The following is a 26349-nucleotide window of genomic DNA, read 5'->3' as shown; positions in this document are numbered from 1 at the left end:
CCATTCAATGTGTTAGTTGTTAGCCTCAGCTTTGGAGTGGTTGGTGTGGAATCAAAATCCATTTGTTGTGTTATTTTATTTTATTTTTTTTGTCTTTTTTCGTGACCGGCAACGGATCGCAACCCTCAGTGTCGCGTCCGTACCGGACCGGGACCGGCAACGGGATCGCAACCCTCAGTGTTGCTCCCGCACCTTGCTCAGCCAGTGAGCGGCCGGTCTGTATGTGGGATCCGAACCCTCGGCGGGAGCGCCGCCACGCTTCCCAAGCGGCACACTGTAGCAGTGCGCCACCGGGCCGACCCTGTTGTGTTATTTTTGTACTACGACATGAGGAATTTTCTTTTCTTTTTTTTTTGTTCTACAAAGATGACCGGTAAGGGGCTCTTAACCCTTGACTTGGTGTTGTCAGCACCACGCTCACCCATTGAGCTAACCAGCCATCCATATATGGGATCCAAACCCATGGCCTTATCAGCACCGCGCTCTCCCGAGTGAGCCATGGGCCGGCCCACACGTGAGGAATTTTCTAACAGTCATTATTTCTTAGTACAGCTCTCACTATCCTACCCACTTCTGTAAAGTTATAATATAATGTCTTATTTCATTCACGTGTAACCCACCTATATGGATAATAGCATTGCAGGAGTTAATATTCTAGGATTGCTCATTGTCCAATAGCCTTCCTAACTTTATCTTATTTTTTTCCCGTTACAGGAAATGACTTAGAGGCCTTACGAATACATCTGTGCATTCTTGTTTCAGACTTTACAATTGAGGGCCAACCCAGTCTGGAAGCACCTCTTATTAATGTTACAGGGAAACTGCTACCTCAGCAAACAAAAGGAAAGAAGGAGAAGACTTATAATAACGAATGGCATTTTTAAGAAAACTTGTTTTCGGAAAACGTTAGAGGAAATTTAGAGATTTTTAGCATTGAGGAGAAGCTTTACAGGTAAATGGATTCGACAGACAGGTTCTGTCAAAATTCTTCAGAGGTTTGATTTTCCTTCTTAAGGACTTTGTGTGAATAATTCTGTACTGCTTTTTAAATTGCTGTTGATCAGCTTGTGGGTTTTTGGGTTCTAACTTTTTTGGTATATTGAAGATACATTATATTACATTTAAAAAGTTAAGTTATTTTTCTGCTGTTGTAAATACAAGTATCAAAATATTCTTGCAGAGCAATTATAAGTAAACTTTTTTTCTCAGCAAGCATATCTTTTTATTAAGAGCGTAGAATGCTAAACGCTTCTTAAAGAGCATTTTGGACACACTTTTATTTTTTGTCAGTTGTCCTGCCTACACTGAAAATATTAATTATATAAGCCTCTTGCCCTTTTCTCATCTAAGTTGGATCACATGGCTACCTGTCTCATGGAAATGCCTTTTTTAAAACTTGGACTTGCAGAACTCCACTATTTTTATACCTAGCTACAGTTTTGGAAAAAAAAGAAACAGAATCCTGACTTGCTCACGGTCACTGGGACAGTTCCCTCTCCCGCATGTATTGCTGCAGTGCCCAAGACAGTAAAATGGACTACAAGCGGCGCTTCCTGCTTGGCGGGTCCAAGCAGAAAGTGCAGCAGCACCAGCAGTACCCAATGCCCGAGCTGGGCCGAGCACTGAGTGCTCCCCTGGCATCTACGGCCACTGCTGCTTCTCTGGGCAGTCTGACTGCTGCAGGCAGCTGCCACCATGCCATGTCCCACTCCACTCCCATCGCTGACATCCAGCAGGGCATCTCCAAGTACCTGGATGCCCTCAACGTCTTTTGCCGTGCCAGTACTTTCCTTACAGATCTCTTCAGCACTGTGTTCAGGAACTCTCACTACTCAAAAGCAGCCATGCAGCTCAAAGATGTGCAGGAGCACGTCATGGAAGCAGCTAGTCGGCTGACCTCGGCCATAAAGCCTGAGATTGCCAAGATGCTGATGGAACTTAGTGCTGGGGCTGCAAACTTTACAGATCAGAAGGAATTCAGTGTCCAGGACATTGAGGTAGAGTATCTTCTTTGTCATACTTGGGTAGGAAAATGTATTCCAGAGGTAAGTGAGGATATTGTCTTAGTTTCTCCCAAATCACTGAATAATGATGTTTGCCCTCTTTCTGTTAATAATCTCTCCTTCTAAAAAAAATTTGTCTGCCAAATTCTAAATTACTTTAATTTCAAATTAAGTACGTTAAAAGATTTTTAAACAAATCAGTCTGTATTTTATGTTTTTGTCCTTTAAATTTTCAAACTGGGTGAGCGTGGTGCTGACAACACCAAGTCAAGGGTTAAGATCCCCTTACCGGTCATCTTTAAAAAAAAAAAAGAAGTGATTTTTTTTTTTTGTCTTTTTCATGACCGGTAAGGGGATCGCAACCCTTGGTGTGGTGTCGCCCACACCGCGCTCAGCCAGTGAGCGCACCGGCCACCCCTATATAGGATCCAAACCTATGGCCTTGGTGTTATCAGCACCATACTCTCCCAAGTGAGCCACGGGCCGGCCCTAGAAGTGATTTTGAAGGTATTTCCAGGAGGAACTTAAGAATTATTTTTCAAGAGACATAGCATCATTGGTGTATATCAGTGATCATCAGATTTTTTTCTATAGGGAGCAAATAGGAGATTTTAGGCTTCGTGGGACATATGTGGTCTCTGTCACATATTCTTTGTGTTTTTTTACAACCCTTTAAAAATGTAAAAACCAGTTTTACCTTGTGAAACTGTCTATTCCATGGACTGGATTTGTCCCATGGGCTATAGTTTGCTGCCCCTGCTGGTGCAAATGTGTAATAACCTCTTTGGGTCATTCTACTTTGAATCTATTCAAGTATACTTGTAATTTCTGATTATTTCTATGATAATATTTTATATCAAAGGAAACTATCATTTTAAAGTGTTTATAAAATGGCTTGTCATCGTTTATTTTAAAAACATATCTGTAAAGCATGCCTGTACTTCTCGAAAGAAATTCAAGCAATGAAACTTAAAACTTCTGTTTTCCTCTCCCATCTGATTTCTTTCCCCAGAGGAGATGACTGTTAACTGGTTGGTATGTGCCATTCTAGACTACTGACAGTATACGCACAGATACATATTTATGCACGCACGGATATATAGCTTTGACTTTTGTTGGTTTTAAATAAAAAAACACATTGTTCAGCCAACAGTGTGCCTGTCTGGTCACTGCTAGACAGAGATGTGGCAACAAAGCAGTTAGGAACTCTTTGCCCTCTCTTAGAAAGTGTTGAACAATATTAGACCCAGACTATTACAGCTATCACCTCATGATGACATAAGCACTTTTAGTTTTATTTAGGATTTCAGGCAAGAGTGGTTTGAGGAAAAAAAAATCTTTTTAAATTAATTAATTAATTATTTTTGGTGGCTGACTAGTACAAAGCCATGCTCTAACCAACTGAGTTAGCTAACTGGCCAGTCCATTCCCAGTTTTTTCTTTGTTTTGTTTTGGTGGTTGGCCTGTACAGGGATCCGGACTCAGAAAGAGTGGTTTGAAAAATAAGGCCAGAGGCTTTTATTTTAACCTGACCATTATTGAGCTCTTCTTCAGTCCATGCCTCCAGGTGATGGAAGAGACAGAGCTAGACCTGCGTGGCCGTTGCTCTCCAGCCCTGGAGGGCTAGTGCCCTTGTTCCCCAGGTCATGACAATTAGAAAAGGTGCATCAACCATAAGGAATAGGGACTTAGTAAGCTATCATGGTACAGCAGCACCTATTTTGTCCCTTCTGCCGTCCTGAGACTAACATGGACCACTTGAGCTGAGAAAGAGAAATATTTCTTATTGCTGTAGTTTGGAATTTTGGCTTGGCTTTCCCCATCGAAATGCTGATTGAGATAGTTGGAATACTACCATGTTTTTTATATATAACGGGCTAAACAGGCTTTCTAAGGCTAGTCCGAAAACTAAATGCTATGGTGAATTTTAGAATCTGTTGGTCTATTCTAAGTTTCAAACAGCTGACTTATAAGTGAATTCTAAAATGTGATTCCCAAGTGTAGGCCTGCAGACTTAACATTTTACTTTTTCCCCAGAGCAGTATGTGTTGTTTCTGGAATTTATGTACTGCCGGGAGAGTTAGGCATAAGCCAATAAGAGTGTCTCTTCTCAGAATGTTCATCAGCTCAGATGGAATGGCTAGGCATTTGAATTTTTTCCTGTTGGTTTTTTTAGGGTTTTATAAGCAAAGCTCTGAGAGGCTCTTTAACATTCATCTCTGGGTAAAGGAGTCTGTTGCCTAACATTGCTAAACTTGACTGGCTAGGCAAGACCTCTGTGCGGAACTGTGGGTAAGAAAAGCCTTGAATTCAGGAGTATTCAAATACTTAGCCACTTTAAACCTAGGAGTAAGTACAACTCCTCCCTGTCACACTGAAGGTAGCCAGTGCATCCTTGTAATGCTCACCAGGTAATTCTGACTTACAGCCAGGTTTGAGATACACTCATTGATTGACAGATATTTATGCCTATGAAGATAATTCAAAAAGTTCGTGGAAAAATGGAATTAAATGATAATATGAATCTTTCCATGAACTCTTTGAAAAACCCTCATATGTCCAGGAACTACAGTTGCTGTCTTTGTTCTCTGCCACGCTGCTTTGAGGCAGGCAGGGTGTGCATGAGTCCAATCCACTTTTTTTGGTGGCTGGCCGGTAAGGAGATCTGAACCTTTGACCTTTGTGTTATCAACACTGCACTCTGACTGAGGCAACTGGCCAGACCATGAGTCCTATCCAAACTGACCTCATTGGTGACTTTACTTCTTACCCTGGGTGGTTCACCCTCACAGTCTTGCTGTTAGAGATATGAGTTATGTCTGTGGTGTTTCACTAGTTGACTGATGCCTGTGACATTGTTTGTCCGGTACATCAGCCTGGAAAGTGAGTTATGGGGCACTGAATCAGAAGATCTGTGTTTAGAATGTGACTCTACTACTTATTACCTGTATGGTCTTGAGCTAATCTTTTAACATCTCTGAGCCTCAGTTTGCCCATCTGTAAAATGGAATTACCACTCACCTTCCAGAGTTCTTGTGAAGATCAGAAGTGATTAGTGTGTGTGAAGCACTGTACCCCTGTTAGTTGTCATCATCATCATCATTATTAATTTTTCCAACATGGCTTGAGAGGTGCTAGTAGCCCTTCTCTGAAGTGCAGAGGACAATTATGTACAAAACCAACATCAGAGAGAAGTACGCAGCAAATTATTCCTCTAACGGGAACACTTTTAGGGTGGAAACAGTTGCCACTCCCAGAACATTTGCTCCTGCTCTGTTCTTACCCTGGTTCCTGAGGTAGGTGCCTTCCTTTCCCCTTTATGTTATCTTTTCTCTTGGGTATTCTAAGGTAGCAGCAGTATTACCTGCCTGATGTCAGAACTGCCAGGACTTTTTCAGCATAAAAGCCTCAGAGGACCTCTTCTACCAGTAGTCATTGTTCTACTTGCCTTGCACCTAGAATGGGGCATGGAGATGGAAGTGGAGGGGGAGGATGTCTATTGAATACACTTACAGTAGCAGGGAACTGTCGGACAAGCCAATTGACAGTTTAGGTAGGATTTTTCTCCCTCTGGATTTGTAGAAAATTTCTAGTTTACTTTGAATATGAACTAAGATTTTGTTTAAAATGAGAAATATATCCTAAACGGGTGCTTCATGGGAATTGCTTTGCATAAGTCTCGAACTGTCAGTCCAGCCAAAAATGTAACTTCAGGAAAAATACGATTTTTCATATTGAATTGGTTCTTTGTACAAAGTTTTGACATCCTACCCAAACATTTTTTAGAGGTGGACTGCATGGGACCTGCTGTGTCTGTCTTTTCTTTTTGAGTCAGAAGTATCTCCACCGGTGGTTTCTGTGATTATATTAATTCCAATGTTCCTATAAAATGCCAGGCTGGCTGAATTGAGTTAGCTAATTTCTCTTTGATTTTTATCTACCTCAGTTTAATTTGTCCTAGAAATCTCTTATCCTAACTAAGGATCATTTGCAATTGAAGCATGTAGTTCATATTAAGTAAGTATAGGTGACCCTGTAACTTGGGTTTCTACTTATGAGAAAGTCACAAATCTTTACCTCTTTTTACAAACATTTATCACTTGTCTTAAATAAAATTACTTGTTCAGTGCAAATATATGTAAATGAAATAATTGAATTGACTTGTGATTCATGCATTCATTCCACAAAAATTTATTGCATACCGTGTGCTGTTCCAGGCACAGGAGATACAGCAGTGAACAATACAGAAATCCCCTCCTTCATGAAGCTAAAAAAGGGTTGCAGTTTTAGATAAGATGGTTAGGAAAGGCATTACTGAGAAGGTGACATTTGAGTAAAGACCTGAAGGAGATGAGAGAGTCAACCCTGTTGATAACTGGGAAAAGAGGATTCCAGGTTAGTACAAAGTGTCTGAGGCAGGAGTCAACCTGGAGTGTTTAAAGAACAGTGAGGAACCTACTGTGGCTGAAATAGAGTAAATGAAAGGGAGAATAGTAGGGATGGGGTCAGAAAGATAAAGAGGGACCACTTTGGTTTTTACTCTTGGGGTAGCCAGATAGGAGGCAGGGTGAGGTCAACCTCTGAAGGGGAGGAGAAGGGAGGGCAGCAGGATGGGCTCTGCTGTCCCTGTACAGTGAGTAGCAATGCCACTTCTCCCCTTGCTTTTTTTATACCTTGACAGCTCTAGGGGCCTGGTTTCACATTGGGTCCAGAGTGTTGGAAGGGCTGGGTCCCCTGGGCAGGTTCCCTGCATAGGCAGTCCAGAAGCCCAGGGCAGCTGTAGAGCTCCCAGGAGTAATATCTTTCAGGTTACGTCTTCCAGCATTTTTATTGGCTTTCCAAGTATCACCATCTTATGAATGGGCAAGCAGACATGAAATCCGTCTTTACATAATTGAACCTTGGCTTTCAGGTTGATGCACTGACAAATTTCTTTTGTAACCTATGTGATTACCCATAATTTATTTGTGAGCACTGGCTGACTCTTAAGGTCCTTAATTCAGGTATTTTAACATTTATTTTGGATGGATAATATGCCAGAAATACTGTAGAACAACAATAATGGAAAATATTAGAAGCTGGTTTCAAAATGTGATTTTTGAAGCTTCCCTATTGGTGAATGCATTGATGTGCAGGGGGAAGGTGTCGCTCCTGCTCCAACAGGGCATGGAAGCTCTGTTACCCCTCCCCTCCATACCTTGCCCTGTGTATCCATTTGGCTGTTCCTGAGTTGTATCCTTTATAATAAGCTGGTAAACATAAGTAAAGTGTTTTCCTGACTTCTGTGAGTTAAATTATTGAATCGGGGGAGGGTTGTGAGAATCCGCAGATTTGTAGTGGGCTGAGGCAGAAGTGTGGGTAGCAGGGACATCCCATTTGCAACTGGCATCTGAAGTGGGGGCAGTCTTGTAAGTCTGAGCCCTTAACCTCTGAGGCACTGACTCTGGGTAGTTGTTGCCTGAACTGAATTGAATTGTTGGATACCCAGTTGGTGTTGGGAGAATGAGAGACTGCATATGTGATCTTGGACATGTTGTTAATATTGTTTCAGGGCTGGCCAGTTCGCTCAGTTGGTTACAGCATGGTGTTATAACATCAAGGTCAAGGGTTCAGATCCCTGTAGAGGCCAGTTGCCCAAAAGAAAAAAAAAAAAAATTGTTTTTTTCATTAATAATAGAGTTAAATGTGCATATTGTTCCTTTTTTTTTTTTGGCCTAAAGGTAAAATTCATTGTTACTTTTTTCTCGTTTTGACTAGAAGATCTTCCATATGACATTATGGAATGGGCCGGCCCGGTGGCGCACTGCTACAGTGTGCTGCTTGGGAGCGTGGCGGCACTCCCGCCGAGGGTTCGGATCCCACATACAGACCGGTTCCCGCTCACTGGCTGAGCGAGGTGCGGGAGCAACACCGAGGGTTGCGATCCCGTTGCCGGTCCCGGTCAGGTACGGGCGCGACACTGAGGGTTGCAATCCGTTGCTGGCCACGAAAAGAGACAAAAAGAAAAAAAAAAAAAAGACATTATGGAATAAATATTTCCTAATTATATGTGCCAAATGAAAATCCAAATTGCTGCTATTAATCAGCAACTGATGTTTAGTTCATAAAAAACTTCTTATGAATTCAGTTTTCAGAGTTGCTAATTTGTAGTCACTCTTTTTGACTTAAATTTTTACTGAAGTGAATCTGCTCTTATCCAAATTGTCTTCAAACTTTGGCCTTTAGAAAAAGCTATAATTAATTAAGCAGTTGGAATTTGGGTGTTTCTGTAAACCTGCATTGTGAACAACAAGCAAGATTTACTGTCTGCCCAGCCCATTCTATGTGGGTGGAAGTCACTAGGGCCAGAGGGCATCTGCTACTGTGGAGAGACTGGACCCTTTTACTTTGATTTGTTGAGACACACATTTGCAACCAACACATTATACCCAAAATTGCTAATTAGAAGAAGAAAAGTAGGGAATTAAGTAAATTCCCTGCTTTTCCAATATAGACTATTTATTCTTCAGGGTAACCAAATAGCTCTAATGGAGAAGGGAAACTTGTATATGGAAGAATCCTAGCATTCTTCTGTGAGGAGGATGATACAATTAGAAAAATCACCATTTTGTAGACCATGATCAATTTAGTGACTCAGTGGTCCACAATGGAGGATAAAACCATTTGGTGAAAGGTTGCTGGGGAACTGTGTAAAGGAGGGATCAGTCGTTCCCCACCCAAATCCCACTGATCAGTCTCAGCATCACTGAAATTGAGACAAACAGGTGATCATGTCTTCTGATGTGATTCAGTAAGAACCACACAGCACCCCTGTAATATATTCTTGTACGTCCTTCCCTTTCCCCCTCAAAAAACAAAACTCTGAAATAGTCTAGTCAAGCTTCTAGAGCAAATTTCCAGTCTACAGGAAATATGGGGTCTAATGGAACAAGCTATGCAACACAAAGCAATCAGACAACTTAAGAATGTGGCGTATTCTATAGTCAATTGACCTGATTGATCAACAAATTAGCATGAAAAAGAATTAGGGAGAAGTGACTATTCTAGGCTAAAAGAGAGGTAAGAGATATAACAACCAAATAAAATTACCTTTTTTGGCATTGAGATTCAAGCCATATGTAAAAAGACATTTTTAAAGATAATTTGGGAAGTTTGAACATGTACTAGGTCTTGGTTGGTTGGGATTTGCTTCAAAAAAAAAAGGGGAAGAGGGGTGAGGATAGATGGAAAAAGCATGGCAAAATGTTGGTAGGATCGAAGCTTTTTGATGAGTATGTGGAGCTTGTTATGCTCTGCTTTTATATGTGTTTGGACATTTTTCAAGTTTGAAAAAAGGGAGCGAGAAACTTATGAATGCATGATAGGAGTAAGGTATCGGAGTACCCAATAAATAATTCCATTTCATGGAGAGATTTGTGCTTGTGAAGTGGTCTTCTAACTGAGAGGGGGGTATTATTGAGTAGTTAGAAAACCCAATGTATAGGAATGAAGAGAAAAGCAGGTGCTCTTCAGAAAAATGAAAATAAAAGTGAACCAAGAGAGAAAAGGGGAGCAGAGAAAAGACACCTCTGAAGGCAGGACCTCAACAACAGGTGGGAGCTAAGGAAAGAATGATGAGTTCCTAATTTTGGTGACTAGTGATTGAATGGCAGTGTTGCTTTCTTTTAGGAGAATATATATGAAAATTCAGAGTTGCTAAAAAGGCCCGAGTGAATGTATGGGAAAATTTAGGTTTGGTGAGCAAATTAGAAGGAAACAAATAGAATTCATGGAATATAATTTTAGGTAGAACTAGCTTTCCTGAATTAATTTTTAGGGTTGCTGGTCAGCTTGGGAGATTTCACAGGATTGAATAATAGCCTGTTCTGGCAGCCAGCCTCTTAATCTGAGTGTTGGGTGGCATTTGCCTTAAATCCTTCTGGGACCAGCATATGCAAGGGTTGTGTGTCCTCTGTGTCTGGTACCTCTCTGCTGCCTCAGGCCATGCAGTCCACATGCAGAGAGGCTTGTTAGCAGGATCCATCCCTCCATGAGACCATGTTTTCTGCCCTTCCAGCTAATGGTGAAATGTCCAGAGCCGGGAAAGTAGAAATAACCTGATCTGGAGGAACCTCTGTGAACCTTGCTCACTGTAGGACCCCTTTTGAGTAGGTCCCAGCCACTGGCCTGCTTTCCTCCTTCACCCAGCTGTACCATTCATTCTAGATAAAATACAGATGAGCTGGCTGCAAGCACGGCAAAGATGAGGAGGACAATAAAAAGTGCTCCAGGCCTGGTAGGGGAGACAGATAAATAAATAGAGAGTGGCACTAAGTGTGATGAGTGTGGTGATGCAGATGGAAAATAGCCTCAAGCCTGACTGTTGATTCTGGTGCAACTTTCGGCTGTTCCTCCTCCCCCACCCGGCTCACTGACAGGACCCACCCTCATACCAGAACCTCCTACTTAACCTGGAAGAACATTGGAGGAGGGCAGAGCAGAGAGCCTTATAGACCCTGGTAAGAGTGAGAAGATGCTGCTAGTTGCCTCCTATGTCCAATCTCCCATTCTTTCTTAGTAACAAACTCTGGTTTTGTTTTTTTAGGCTTATTGTGCCTGGAATAAGAATTATACTTCCTAGTCTCTCTTATAACTTGGAGTGGTCACTTGAATAATATCCAATCCATGAAGATGTAACTAAAGTACTGTTATTGGATGAGACTATTGGGTAGTCTTATAGGGAAAGGGATGCTCCCTCCTCCTTTCTTAGTTTTTTACTGTCTGGAATGCAGGCAGAGTGACTGAAATTCATTTAGCCACTTAGACCTATGAAGTAAGTTAAGAGTGGAAGCCTTGTGTTAGGATGCAGAGCAGAAAAATGGGAACTGAGTTCCTCGTGATGCCCTGGAGTCTCTATTCCCAAAACATTCCACTTCTGGGAAATGACCAATGAACATGTGTAGATGTGCAGGAGACATGTACAAAGATGTTTACTGCAGCATTGTTTGTAACAGTGACATTGGGAAATCTAACCTAAATGACCGTTTTAGCTTTGTCCTGCCCCTGAATTTGTTTTACCTTAGAAAAAAATAAACATCACTCTTATTTAAGTCACTGTATGGTTTTTTGTTTTGTTTTGTTTGTTATGTGTAGATAAACTTAATCCTAATTGAGTGGAAGCAGGAAGACCAATTAAGAGGCTGTTATAGTAATCCAAGCAAGAGATGATAGTAGCTTGGAATGGAATGGTAGCAGTGGGGGTGACTAGAAGTGTTACCTAACCAAATGGAGTTTGTTTGCCTGCGTCCCGTGGAAAGCCAATCACTGAAGCACGTGCCTTTATAGTAGGGAAAAAAAGGTTTATTTACAAGATAGCCATATGAGATTTTGTATCTCAGATCTGCCTTGCGTACTAGAGAGAGAGTATTTTTATGGGGAAGTGGCCAGGGGTGGGGCAAGGATCTGCACAGGTGCAACCTGTCTGCATGATTCTGCAGGTTCAGAAAATGGCAGTATCTTCAGACATTTGCTCAGGCTCTTTAGAGAGGTCTGTGGGCTCAACCAGCCTAGCCCCGTTTGTATTGGGCCAAGCTAACTCCAGCTATCCTGAAAAACAGCCTTACGCACACAACTTCTGTGCCGAGAGCGTTATCTTAAAAGGCAGATATAAAGAAGCAGAATGAGAGGTTAGTTATGAAATTTTCCTGAAAAAATGAGCAATTTAAACAGTAAATTTCAACTGAAAGCCATGGTTACAGAAGCAGTTATATTTTTTCTATTGTGGTAAAAGATATGTGTACATATATAAATATATGTACATATAAATATATATATAAAACATATAATTTGCCATTTTAACCATTTTTAAGTGTACAGTTCAGTAGCTTTAAGTACATTGAAATTGTATGCAATCATCACCATTATCCATCTCCAGCACTTTTTCATTTTCCCAAACTGAAATTCTGCAACCGTTAAACGTAAGTCCTGGTTCCCCTTTCCCCCAGTCCTTGGCAACTACCATTCTACTTTCTGTCTTTATGAATTTGTTCTAGGAACCTCATATAAATGGAATCATAGAATATTTGTCCTTTTGTGACTGCTTTATTTCATTTAGCATAATGTCTTTAAGGCTCATCCTTGTTGTATATGTGCAGAATTTCCTTCCTTTTTAAGGCTGATTAATATTTCAGCAGTTGTATTATTTGTTTATTTATTTATTTGGCAGCTGGCTGGTAAGGGGATCCAAACCCTTGACCTTCGTGTAATCAGTACCATGCTCTAACCAAGTGAACTAACTGGCCAGCCCCAGCAGTTGTATTTTTTTTTTTTTGTCTTTTTCTGTGTCCGGCAACGGATCGCAACCCTCAGTGTCGCCCCCGTACCGGACCGGGACCGGCAACGGGATCGCAGCCCTCGGTGTTGCTCCCTCGCCTCGCTCAGCCAGTGAGCGGGAACCGGTCTGTATGTGGGATCCGAACCCTCGGTGGGAGCGCCACCGCGCTTCCCAAGCGGCGCACTGTAGCAGTGCGCCACCGGGCCGGCCCAGCAGTTGTATTTTGAATGTAGCACTGTGGCTAGTGTTTGTGTGTGTCTGAGAGGGAGAGAGAGTCAAAGATGACTCCAAGGTTTATGTCATGTGCACATGGGACACCCACTAGTAGTGCTATTCACCGAGTCGGGGATCACTGGGGAGAAAGAATGCTAGAATAATAACTCTGTGATACCTATTAGACATCCATTGGGTGATTTTGAGTAGATAGTTGGACATACAAATCTGGAATTCAGGGCTGAGGTCCAGAACTTGGGGACCATCAGTCAGTAGATAGTATTTAAAGCTAGAAAACTGGATGCGGTCATCAAGGACGTGAGTGTACCTAGAGAATGAGTGAGCCCTGGGGCACTCCAGCATTTAGAGGTCAGGAAGCAGCCAAGGAATCTGAAACAGGAGCAGCTGCAGAGTGAGGAAGAAAATGAAGCAAGTGCAATGCCCTGGACGCCAAGGAAAGCAAGTGTTTTGAGGAGGAGGGAGAGGCCCACCATCTCCTGCTGCTGAGAGGAGGTGAGGCCTCCCCTCCTCATCCCAAGACTTTCCACAGTTATCACCAGTTGGAACCCCATATGGATAAAACTGGCTGGGAGTGTCCCTGACAGATGGGGGTAGTGATCCCTGTTTCACTGAGGTAACATGAGACATCTGGTACGAAGTCACCTGGCACACAGAGGTCTCCCTCCTAAGTGATGTGTCATAATGAGGATAATGTTCATGGAGACCAGTGTCCACTTGTGAATTCCCTGTTTGTCTTTATAATCAGCTTATCAATTGAGGTACTTTAGTATTCTTGATGGAAGTAACAAAAATAATTTCCTGAACTCTAATGGGCTCCTAGGCCATATCATGTCTGGGTGACTTAAATATATTTTTATCTCTGCTATATATAAACCCAAATGTAAGTTTGTTTGTTTATGGAGAAAAGTTGCATTTTGAATGGGAAAAATTACTCAAGAACAGTCCTTTGTCTACCTTAATTAATGTGGACTTAGTTACCGTGAGTGGCCTTTCACTTTTTCCCAGGATAATATTTTATAATTATTCTCATTAGTTAAGATTTATAGCAATGTAGCTGAAATATAAAATTTCCTATGTGTGTTGGCATGGTAATAAATATTTTATACATTTTATAATTTTTTTATTTTGGGGGGAGGCTGGCCAGTATGGGGATCCGAACCCTTGACCTTGGTATTACAAGGCTGTGCTCTAACCAGCTGAACTAACTGGTTGGCCCTCATACATTTTATTTGAGAAAGCAAGCTATAAAACAACATACAGAATCATTTGGTTTTTGCAGAAAACATCTATAGGTACAAATATGGGCTGTATTTGGAAACGTATAATCAGTGGTTGTATCTATTTAGGAATATTTAGTACTATTTGTTTATTCAGCTGATCTTTTTTCTCCCCAATTTATTTATGGTGAATATATATATTACTGATATAAAAGATTTTGTGCACCATAGTGCTTAGCCCCTGACATAGGAGCTCAGAAACTGTCTCTGCTGTTATTTTCACCAGTAGTAAAGCAGCATGTCCAGGGGGCAGAAGGTAATCTTGTCTGAATTATCAGCATTCTTCCACCACTCTTGGGCAAGTGCTAGCTTTCTTCCTTCCCTAGTCCTTTCTCCTATACACAGCAAAACAGCTTCTCTCTGTTCTGGCTTAATGCTGACTACAAAGAAGTTTTTGTTGTTTGTTAGTTTTTTACTTGTTAGATTCAGTAAGCTTGGTTTTCACATTTTTATACTGTAATATAATCTTCGTAAGCATTTTCCGTAGTCCAGGCATGGTCTTCTGTATTCTCTATTTCTCTGGAGACACATTTAGGTCTTTGTGTCACATTCTGGTCTGTTGGTTAGGTTATTATGTAATGACTCTGGAATTATCATGAGAACAAAAGAGACCTCATTAAGAGCAAGGAGGAGAATTGGAACAAAATGTAATGCTTAAGGTATAAGTAAGTATTGAAGAGAAAGAAATGATTGAATGGCTTTGGAATTTCTAATAAAAGCAGCCAGTCTGGATCAACTTTATTTCACTCACTCTAGACTTGTAAGCTAATTAGAAATAAGTATATAGGGGCCAGCCCATGGCTCACTTGGGAGAGTGTGGTGCTGATAACACCAAGGCCACGGGTTCGGATCCTATATAGGGATGGCTGGTTAACTCACTTGGGAGAACGTGGTGCTGACAACACCAAGTCAAGGGTTAAGATCCCCTTACCAGTCATCTTAAAAAAAAAAAAGAAGTATATATATGACTGTTTTACTTGTTCTTCACTCTGCAAAAATATGAGAAAGATGAACTGTTGAGTGAAGATGAGCAGAAAAAAGAACATAGTGAGAAATTACTTGTATTGATGTGAAAATCACAAGGTGTTTTGAGAGATGGGGTAGACTTGACACTCCATAATTCCAACCACATGCTAGTATTAAGAGCTAAATCAGCCCTTTAGCCTAAAAGAAGAATAACTAAAACTAAATTTTGAAATATTCTAAATTTTAAAATATTTGAAAGGTGGAGTTAACATGTAGGTTGATCCTCAACAACTATGGTGGTATAGAAGGCGTGGCCTTTTGGTGCTTAAAATAGGATAACCTTAAATTTAAATCTGTTTTACAGTCTGAATAAAATATGAAAATCAACAAAAAGAAAAGGTATTCTGGTGATATCCATGAACACAGCACTCTTTTTTTTTTTTTTTTCCTCCTTTTTGTCTTTTTTCGTGACCGGCAACGGATCGCAACCCTTAGTGTCTTGCCATAGGGATATAGAGCTGCCTGGTAGTTAGGAACACAGCTTTTGGAATCAAACAGACCCAGCATTAGATCCCCACTTACTAACCTGCTTGACATTGAGCAAGTTTCTTTATTTCTCTAAGCCTCAGTGTTGTCATTTGTAAAATGAGTGAATTGCTCACACCCCACAAGGTTGCTTCACTGCATGTAAAGTGCTTGGTATAGGTTAAACACTCAGTAAATGGTAGCTGTTGATAAGAGCTTCTTTGACATTTTAACTTAAATGTCTGTCTTTGACCACTTCACTCATCCATTCCCCAGCTTACCACATCTGTTCGGCAACCTTACTGAACCCCACAGTCTAGGAGACTTTCTCCATGTGAAGGATAAAATAGCTGTCCACTACCCTGGGGTCACACTCTTCCAAATTATGTCAGAAAGACCCCCAAATACTGGCCCATTCCTGGTGGAGTCTGTTACAGGAAGGGAGCTGGACTAAGATGAGATAAAAGGCAGCCTGGAGGTTGAGCTCTGCCCTCTCTCAAGAGAAGATGGTGTTTATTTGTTACTCTAGGTGAACTTTTAGAGCAAATATTCAGTGAAACACCTGTTTCCAAGGTCCAGGGTAACCACTGGTTTGGTTGGTTTTAATGAATTGCTTACAACACAAGTATTTTCTCACAGTCATAATTTAGGTTGATGCTTCATGCATCATGGGTAGGAGGAGGGAGATGCACAATAGCTGAGCTTTTGTTCTCATCGTTCCTTATTTATAGGGAAGAATCTTTGATGAAATGACTCATGCAAGGTCAAATGTATAATAAATGGTGGAGATAGCATTCTGACAACACCTTTTAAAACTGTCCATCATCTCTTCCCCACTTATTCCTATAGCAGCATTCTCCCCCTTCCACCATTCTACCATACCACTCTACAACAAGAGGATCCTCCCTAGCCTCTATCCTACCATAGGGGTGGGTGTGTGACCCAGACCAGGATTGTCTAAATAGTGTCCTATTCTGGACTTGGGGACTCTACCTCAGGCCTTCTGAACCATTTGTTAGAATTTTTCTTTTACAAGGGGGAGTAGTAACTCTTTCTTTTCCCTTGGTCATTTCCTCAGAGAGCCTTTTCCTTATCACCCTGGTATTCATTCTCTAACAGCATCTGACTTTGTATATCTATTTATTGCTTTGTTTGGCCTCTGTTCCTCCCCTCCACCCATTAGATTGTAACCCTCATGAGGGCAGGGATTTGCTCATTCTTTCTTGTAGTATCCTCACACTTTTTGTACTTTGTACATATTAGGCATTCACATATTTGTTGGAAGAATGGATGACTCAGCTGTATCCATCAGAAGCTGTGAGAATGTGATGCCAGAACACATGGTGTGTGGCATTTTCACTTTCCTCTTCTCCTCCCCCTTTCCCATAGCCTGCCAAGATGCTGAGGAGGGGGGGGGAGGAAGAGTTTGTGTTTCTGAGGAGCCCACTCCACTCCTCCTCCCTGTGAGACCGGCCGCTCACTGGCTGAGCGAGGTGCAGGCGCAACACCGAGGGTTGCGATCCCATTGCCGGTCCCGGTCCGGTACGGGCGCGACACTGAGGGTTGCGATCCGTTGCCGGTCACGAAAAAAGACAAAAAAAGGAAAAAAAAAAAAATCTTTAGCATAGATCAAGTAGATGTAGGGTGCTCAGTTAAAATTGGCTGTTAATTACCAGTCAGCTGCCCAAAACAAAACAAAAATAAATAAATAGGCTGTTATGTGTAGTACTAAATAAATGCTGTTTATTCATGTCACATGGCTCTAACAGGATTCCTGTGTCTGCTACCTCTGTGCCCCTCACCCTGCTCAAACTATCACAGATCGGTGATGGGGAAGTGCTTTGAGGGAGGTGTGAGTGGAAACCCAGGAGATTTGGATGAGGGTTCAGCCTGTGATTCTTGTTGTTCACTACAGAGGGAGGGAGATTTGGATGAGGGTTCAGCCTGTGATTCTTGTTGTTCACTACAGAGGGAGGGAGCTATGGCGTGAGATTTGTGTGAGGTTTTGTTTGCTTTTTTGTTTAGTTTGGTCCTGGTGATTTCCACAGGAGAAGAAATTTAGAGAGAATAAGTGTTACCATGGGAGCTGTCCTGCCCTTCTTTCTCTAGGAAACAGAGCTCTGACCATTGGGGTTGGAGAGGGTATGTGGTAAAGGGCAGCATCTGACTTGTGTGCTGGCAGGTGAGAGATCCAAGGTCAAGTCTTATTTTGGGCTGCCAAGGGACAGGACTGGGCTGTAGCATGGGCACTGCAATAGATTTTAATTCCTTGTAAAAGGCAGTGGAAACAGTTCCTCACCTTCACGACCTCCCCAAGGCAGTGCACTGAGGGCTGGTAACCAGTGGGCCCTCTCAGGTTTGCTCCTACTAGTCAGATGAATTGCAAACTCAATAAAGTAATTTTTTGTAAGTAATCTACTATGTAAGCCAATTAAGTATAAAATATTTTCCACAAAAAATTTAATATTATGGAACATGATAAAAGCATTGCTAAAGATTTTTGCTGATATTGTCAAATTTGGTGTGGGCAAAATAACTATAAGAGATTAGAAAAAAAGGTCAGTAACCTGGAAGGTCTTTGCTCAAGTTGCTTTGAAAGTGGTAAATTCTTGTTGTACATAAGAGAAAAAGAAATAGGAAATCATAGAGAGCACATTGTAGCTACAGTTAATTCAAGAAAGAAAACAAGGAGTAACAAACAATGTCAGAGAATTTCTTTAGCCAATGCCAGAAGGTCACCAGGTTGGGTTGGCTGGTTAGCTCAGTTGGTTAGAGCATAGCCTTATAACACCAAGGTCCGGGGTTTGGATCCCTATACCGGCTAGCCACAAAAAAACAAAACGACCAGAAGGTTGCCTAATAAATGCACATTGGTATCTTCAAGTGTTTTTGGTGCACAGTATTTTTAGTATGTATATTACTATAATTACATATTAATACAGTATTATGTACATAATATTTCTAAAAATGAATTTCCTACTTGGCCTATTAACCAACCAACTACTAATATATGTTGTGTTAGTGGGGTTTCTACTGTAATGATGAATGGAATTGTCCAATATGTTTTGTTGACTCCTAGAAGACTGGGCTGTCAGCTTTGTTTCGTAAGACTGGAAGACTATGTTACCACTGTTACTAAAATAACTAGTATCTTTTGATACTAACTGACCTTTCAGATTTTTAATCATGTGGTTTTTACTTTGCCTTCTGAATACTATATGGACATAATTAGAATTGTGGATTGCTCTGGTTCAGCTGGAGCTCAAAGACAACCAGAGTTGGTGTGAGCCAGACTTCAGATGAGGGGAGTGGAGAACAAGAGTGGGGGAAAGACTTAGTGGGAAGTTGGAAGACCCATTTGAATCCAGGGCCATGCCTATTTGATTGAAATATTTTGACTTCTAAGCATCAGGCACCTAGGTCCAAACATTAGACCAAAGGCATATCCTTCAAAAGCCTGGTAACTTTTTTAACATTGTATGAATTCAGATTTCCAGTAAATTATTGCCTTCTACTCAAAAGTTGATAGTTGAGAATTTATTACACTAATCCAGCAGCAACCTGCAACCTAAAAATCCTTCTTGTTTTCTTGTTTTCACAGGTGTTGGGGCGATGTTTCTTGACAGTTGTGCAAGTGCATTTCCAGTTTTTGACACATGCTTTACAGAAGGTCCAGCCAGTGGCTCACTCTTGCTTTGCTGAGGTCATTGTGCCAGAAAAGAAGAATAACAGCAATGGCGGTGGCCTATCTGGCATAGGCCACACACCCGAACTGGAGGAAGCTGTACGATCGTGGCGGGGGGCTGCTGAGGTAACCCTGACTTTGGGGAATTGGTGCCCTGGGTTCAAATAAGAGAGGCTCCAGAGGACCTTTGCCTCTGGGTTCTCAAAAGAGCCATTTCGTTTAGAAATGTGAGTTTTAAACTGTTAGTATGAGCTTGTTCATTCATTAAGAGTGCATGTCTTGGGCCGGCCCGGTGGCGCACTGCGCTAGTGCACGGCTTGGGAAGCGCGGCGGCGCTCCTGTCGAGGGTTCGGATCCCACATACAGACCGGTTCCCGCTCACTGGCTGAGCGAGGCGCGGGGGCAACACCGAGGGTTGCGATCCCGTTGCCGGTCCCGGTCCGGTACGGGGGCAACACTGCGGGTTGCAAACCGTTGCCGGACACGGAAAAAGACAAAAAAAAAAAATAAGAGTGCATGTCTTTGTGAATGCCCACTTTGTGGCAATCATGCTCCAGGCACTGGGATGACAGCCTCTACTCATAGCCTACTGGGAAAAAGGACTTACAAAAACAGGTTTAAGGAGGCTGTGAAGGGGATGTGTGAGAGCCCAGAGGAAGGACCTTGTCTCTGAATGGGAGTGGTGAGGAAAGCTTCTAGAAAGAGGGACCAGAGAGAAAAGGCTAGTCCTAAGTCTGGGAAGACAGGATGGAGCTGGCCGGGGAGGGTAAGTGGTCGCCAGGCAGCTAGGTAGGCAAGCAAGAGTGTCTGGCAGACAGATGGAATGGCAGGCCCCAAAGCCACAACCACACCACAGTGAAAGCTCAGTGAACACAGGAAACTTTGTTTTTTATGGCCAGATCATTCTCTTTAGAAGTGCTTGGGGGCCGGCCCGGTGGCGCACTCGGTAGAGTGCGGCGCTTGAGAGCTCGGCAGCGCTCCTGCCGAGGGTTCGGATCCCATATGGAGACTGGTCCGCTCACTGGTTGAGCGCGGTGTGGGCGCGACACCGAGGTTTGCGATCCCGTTGCCGGTCACGAAAAAAGACAAAAAGGAAAAAAAAAAAAAGAAGTGCTTGGCATCCTTGTAGCTTTTTAAATTCTTTAAGATTCTTAACTGGTCTAACTCTGCCCAGATCCTCATTTGTCATTTGCCTTGCATGGGATTTGAGCACTTCTCCAGTATTGCTTTAATGGACTTCATTAAGTCTTTCATCTTTTGAAAGATTGGCTGTTTTCCAGCACAGCAGATATATTTACAAAATCCAGCCATCAGCAAGAGCCAGACCAAAGGGTTGGTTCCACTAGTGGGTAGAGATAGCATTGATAGCATTAGTGTGGGATGGTATGGCATGGTGATCAGGGATGGGGGAATGGACATGCTCATTAGTGAAGATTCTCCTTTTGTGGTGACTTCTGCTTTTCCATACAACCTCTTGACTGAGGGGATCTGCCATAATGGTGGGCCACAGGTACTCACTGAGCCTCTTCCATGGGGCATTCCAGCCTAGAATGGGATTCCTTCTTTAGTCATTCTGTATGACATTCTCTATTTATTTTCCACAACCAGAAGAATTTAAACTTAAATATAAGCCAAACAAAAATAGCTCTTAAAAAGTCTTTCTTTGGGAGGCTTCTCCTGTAATCAGTGACAGCACATTTCTTGTAGGCACGAATACTCTTTTGTTTCCAGTAAAAGAAAGAAAAAATAAACCTTCCAAGTTGAGACTTAAACTTACTGCTCCATTTTATAGCGTAAACATAATTTATAGTTAAAGAATAGTATATTGATTTGTTATGTAATGTCTAGTTTGAATCATTATGTAATTAAATTGGTATTTTAAGTTTTAGAAATCTCCTTTAATCACATTTTTTAAATATGATTTTTCACATTTTAAGATTGTACAGTCTCTAATTTTTCTTTTCTTTTTTTTTTTTTGGTGGCTGGCTGGTGTGAGGATCCAAACCCTTGACTTTGGTGTTATCAATACTGCACTCTAACGAACTGTTAACTTGGCCAGCCCTAATTTTCTTACTTTTTCAATTTTATACTGTTCTGCTGCATTTTTGTAGTTTCTTTTGAATTTCCATTCATTTTCTTTGTCCTGTTTGCTTATTTGTTTTGGAACATGGCACTCAAAAAGTTTCAGATTTTGGAGCACTTTGGATTTCAGACTTTTGGATTTGGGATGCTCAACCTGTATATATTTTTCTGTATTCTAGTCCAGTATATTTGCATTTCATTATACCATGACACAGATTATTTCTTCTTGGTTTTCTGCCTTTCTTATGTATTCTTTATAAATATGTAATGACTTAATAATAAGTATTTAGTCTTTCTGTGCAGATTTCAAAAGCTCTGTTTTTCCATTAGTGTTCCAATGTATGTTTTTTCCTGTTCTGTATTGGTGTAGCTTTTTACTTCAATATATGGAAACACCCAATTATGTATGTTCTTTCTTTTTTTATTCTGGAAACTCTAAGTGCCAATATTCTAGGTTATCTGTCTTTTTAAAGCAGGGTGTGTTTTTAAAAAGTGTGTTATATATATGTTTTATTTATACATATATCTAAAAAACAAAAACAGGTAGGTAAGTCTTTTTTCTTTTTTTTTTTTTTTTTTTTTTTTTTAAATTTTTTAAAAAAAAAAAAAAGAAAAAAACTTCACCACCCTGTTTTTGTTTTTTAAATAATTGAAAAACAAAAAAAAAAGAAAAAAACTTCACCACCCTGTTTTTGTTTTTTAAATAATTGAAAAACAAAAAAAAAAGAAAAAAACTTCACCACCCTGTTTTTGTTTTTTAAATAATTGAAAAACAAAAAAAAAAGAAAAAAGACTTACCGGGCCGGCCCGGTGGCGCACTGGATAGTGCGCCGCTTGGGATGCGCGGCGGCGCTCCCGCCCCAGGGGTCGGATCCCACATACAGACCGGTTCCCGCTCACTGGCTGAGCGAGGCGCGGGAGCAACACCGAGGGGTGCGATCCCGTTGCCGGCCCCCGGGCCGGCCCGGGGGCCGGCAACGGGATCGCACCCCTCGGTGTTGCTCCCGCGCCTCGCTCAGCCAGTGAGCGGGAACCGGTCTGTATGTGGGTTCCGAACCCTTGGGCGGGCGCGCCGCCGCGCTTCCCAAGCGGCGCACTATCCAGTGCGCCACCGGGCCGGCCCGGTAAGTCTTTTTTCTAGGTTTCCTAAAATAAGATAGTATATTGGGTTTGCTTTCAAGATGGCTAATTTAGGCTTTCAAACTTTCGGGCTGCTCACTTCTTAATACAAAGAATCCAGAACCTCTGGTTTAAATCCAATGCTTAGATAGTTTCTTGCTTTATTTTAGTTGTGGGGCTTTTGTCGTTTGTTGTTGCCTTAAATTTGCTAGTAGCTATAGCATTCTCTTTTTCCTAGCAATCACTATTTATGTTGCAGGCAACATCTAGACTAAGAGAGAGAGGCTGTGATGGCCGCCTGGCAGGAATTGAAGTTCAACAGCTCTTTTGTTCGCAAAGTGCAGCAATTCCTGAGCACCAGCTAAAAGAACTGAACATAAAAATTGACAGTGCTTTGCAAGTAAGTTTAGAACTGGCATACTGATATCCAAGGAATAGAAATGAGAGAGGGAATTAAAGTTGTGATATTGAACCAATTATAATGGGTAATAAAATAGTAATTGGCCTTAAGTCTTTAATAACTATAGAAATTTTAAATTTATATTTTCATTGGACTTTGTCATGTTATAATCTGCTATGTAATCTTGATTCTTGAAAATAATTAATTTGCAGGCATATAAAATAGCCCTGGAAAGCTTAGGTCACTGTGAATATGCAATGAAAGCTGGCTTCCACCTGAATCCAAAGGCAATTGAAGCAAGTTTGCAGGTACACTTTTCTTTCTGGTAGCTTTTGGGAGCTGTAGGAACTGTTTATGCACATAAGCTGTGGATCACCTGTCCTCTCCCATCCAAACCTATTCCAGGGCTGCTGCAGCGAGGCGGAAGCCCAGCAGACGGGGCGGAGGCAGACACCCCCGCAGCCCATGCAGTGTGAGCTTCCCACCGTCCCTGTGCAGATAGGATCACACTTCCTGAAGGGTGTCTCCTTTAACGAGTCGGCCGCGGACAATCTGAAACTTAAGACGGTAGCTTTACATGGGGTTGCAACACCTGAGCGTGAACTTGAAAATAGAATTCTTAAGGGAAACTTAAGAGCTTTTGAAGAACGTGGATTAAAAAACAAAACAGAGGTCAAAGAAAGAGACGCTGACCTTCCTTAGTAAACTGGCATCTAAAAGCTGACCTGTGGTGAATTTTTTAAGGAGACATTTCCCAAGAAAGTTTTTATTTATAGTTTTATTCAACTGTTTCATATAAAGCGTTTGAAAGTACACTATAAACTATTGTTTATGATTAGTGTTTCTCAGTGGACTCTTATGAATGAAGTAAAAGGGGAAGTCTTGTCATAATATTGCAGTAATAGCAATCATTTTGGGGAGCTTCATGTGTGCCAGGCATTGTACCAGATGCTTTACATGCATTGTCTCACTCAGTGCTCACCTATGAGGTGGATACTGCCCTCTTCCCCATTTGACAGGTAGGTCAACTGAGGCCCAAGATCACACAGATAGAAAGTAGTAGAGCTGGGCCGGCCCAGTGGCGCACTCGGTAGAATGCGGTGCTTGGGAGCGCAGCGGCGCTCCTGCCGAGGGTTCGGATCCCATATAGAGACCGGTCCGCTCACTGGTTGAGCGCGGTGTGGGCGCGACACCGAGGGTTGCGATCCCGTTGCCGGTCGCGGTACGGGCGCGACACCGAGGGTTGCGATCCCATTACCGGTCACGAAAAAAGACAAAAAGAAAAAAAAAAAAAGAAAGAAAGTAGTAGAGCTGGAATTTGAGCTTATGCAGTCTTTTTCCAGAGCATGCATACCTGAGCACATACATTGATGAAACTTTATTTTATCCAAAATAAAGTTAAGGTTTTCATTGGTATTTACTTTTACCAGATGATTTTGTTTCCTTATTAGGGATTCAGAATTTCAAAATTTCTCAATCAATTTGCATTAGTATATTGTTAAATAGTACTGTAGTTTGTGCTAGTATAGAAATCACATATGTATACTAACGTGTGTATCTATATCTAGCTGTTCACTCTACAGGATTGAGAAAATCTCTGAGGGTGACACGTTAATTATTACTTAAGAAACTCAAATGACATGATTTGGGTGTACTTAAAATGTTTTTCTCTTGAAGATTGTGTAAATGCATTACTACACATTTTGGAACCTTGCATGTCATGAAGTGTTAACTCTCTTCTTATCAATCTGTAGCATACGATGTTACAGCTGATCAAGGAAGCAGGCTGCTATAATGGAATCACACCCAGGGATGATTTTCCTGTGACTGAAGTACTGAACCAGGTTTGCCCATCCACGTGGCGGGGTGCCTGCAAGACTGCTGTGCAACTACTGTTTGGCCAAGCTGGCCTGGTGAGTTATTTTTATTTATTTATTTATTTTTAAAAAGATGACTGGGGGCCAGCCCGTGGCTCACTCGGCAGAATGCGGTGCTGATAACAACAAGGCCACGGGTTCGGATCCCCTATAGGGATGGCCGGTTCGCTCACTTGGGAGAGCGTGGTGCTGACAACACCAAGTCAAGGGCTAAGATATACCCTTACCGGTCATCTTTTAAAAAAAATAAATAAAAATAAAATAAATAGATAAATAAAATTAAAAGATGACCGGTAAGGGGATCTTAACCCTTGTCTTGGTGTTGTCAGCACCACACTCAGCCAGTGAGTGAACCGACCATCCCTATATGGGATCCGAACCCGTGGTCTTGGTGTTACCAGCACCGCACTCTCCCGAGTGAGCCACGGGCCAGCCCCTGGCCTGGTGAGTTAAATGTATGTGAGGGATGAGAGAGAGAGAATAGAGATAGCTGATTCAAGCCTGTGAGGATGTGGTACAGGCACAAGTGTGAAAATACCGGATAATTTAAAAAGATGGGCCAGCCCAGTGGCGCACTGCTACAGTGCGCCGCTTGGGAACGTGGTGGTGCTCCCCCCTAGGGTTCGGATCCCACATACAGACCGGCCGCTCACTGGCTGAGCGAGGTGTGGGCGCAGCACCGAGGGTTGCGATCCCGTTGCCAGTCCCGGTCCAGTACGGGCGCGACACTGAGGGTTGCGATCCGTTGCCGGACACGAAAAAAGACAAAAAGGAAAAAAAAAAGTCTTTTTTGTGGGGCCAGCCTGGTGGCGCACTCGGTAGAGTGCGGCACTTGGGAGCGTGACGGCGCTCCCACCAAGGGTTCGGATCCCATATAGAGACCGGTCCGCTCACTGGTTGAGCGGCGCAAGCGTGACACTGAGGGTTGCAATCTCGTTACCAGTCACGAAAAAAGACAAAAAGGAAAAAAAAAAAAGTCTTTTTTGTGGGGCTGGCGGGTTAGCTCAGTTGGTTAGAGTGTGGTGTTGTAACACCAAGGTCAAGTGTTCAGGTCCCTGTACTGGCTAGCTTCAAAAAGAAAAGCTTTTTTTTTTTTTTTTTTTTCCTTTTACAGATTGATAATATGTATTTTCAAGGCACCTAGTTGCAAAATGATGATGTAGGTTTTCTTCATTTTAAGGAAACCATTACATTAGTAACAATTTGACGGGCCCCTTGACCTGGCCTGACTACTCGAGCTACAAGTGGATATATTTCTGTGGCTCAGACATGTCAAGCTTCTTCTTGTTTTAAGCCTTTGCACTTGATGCCCCTTTTATGTGGAAATACTCTTCTCTTTGATCTTCGTGTGGCTCATTTCTTCTCATCTTCCTGGTGTCAGTTTCAATATCACCTCCTCGAAGAGACCTCCCTTGACCACACTGGTATAAGTAGTGCCCCCAAACCATCATTTTGTATCCCAGCTCTCTGTTAATCTCCTTTGTAGTAATAAAATAACAACATCAGTTCAAAAATAATGATTTGGTCTTTTCACCTTTCAGAGAAAAAGAAAAAACCTTTTGCCAAAGTTGGGTGAGTTTCAGGAGATCAGCATCTGAAATCACCATTTAGCTTTTTGTTTGGCACCATTGACCCATATAACCTTATATACTTGATTCCACTTTCTAGTAAATGACTTTCTGAAAAAATATAGCATTTCAGTCAGAGGCTAGTGGAAGCAATTAGAGATTAAGAAAATTAACGAACTGTTTTTTAGTCGATTCCTACTTATTCATGAAAAGAGCTATTGTGGGCATACTGTCCTTTGTTTCATGTGGGTGAGGGCCCAGGTAGCCCAGCCATGGGTGGCGCTGCTTTGTAGAGGGCCAG

The 26349-nt window shown here is 41.9% G+C and overlaps 1 protein-coding gene across 1 annotated transcript in view; it reads left to right on the top strand.

Annotated features, from left to right (window-relative positions):
* Nucleotides 1-768: 768 nt before the first annotated feature.
* KIAA0355 (KIAA0355 ortholog) overlaps nt 769-26349 on the top strand; it is a 45911-nt gene continuing 20330 nt past the window's right edge. The window contains exons 1-6 of the mRNA XM_008574705.1: nt 769-1997; nt 18919-19128; nt 22463-22603; nt 22816-22911; nt 23009-23170; nt 24358-24516. Of these exons, the coding sequence (XP_008572927.1) occupies nt 1503-1997; nt 18919-19128; nt 22463-22603; nt 22816-22911; nt 23009-23170; nt 24358-24516 (1263 nt within the window). The 5' untranslated portion in view covers nt 769-1502. The remainder of the gene's footprint in view (nt 1998-18918; nt 19129-22462; nt 22604-22815; nt 22912-23008; nt 23171-24357; nt 24517-26349) is intronic.

Source organism: Galeopterus variegatus, unplaced genomic scaffold (assembly GCF_000696425.1).
Source record: "Galeopterus variegatus unplaced genomic scaffold, G_variegatus-3.0.2 Scaffold1089, whole genome shotgun sequence".
Taxonomy (NCBI): Eukaryota; Metazoa; Chordata; class Mammalia; order Dermoptera; family Cynocephalidae; genus Galeopterus; species Galeopterus variegatus.
This window is presented reverse-complemented; position numbering and strand designations above follow the sequence as displayed.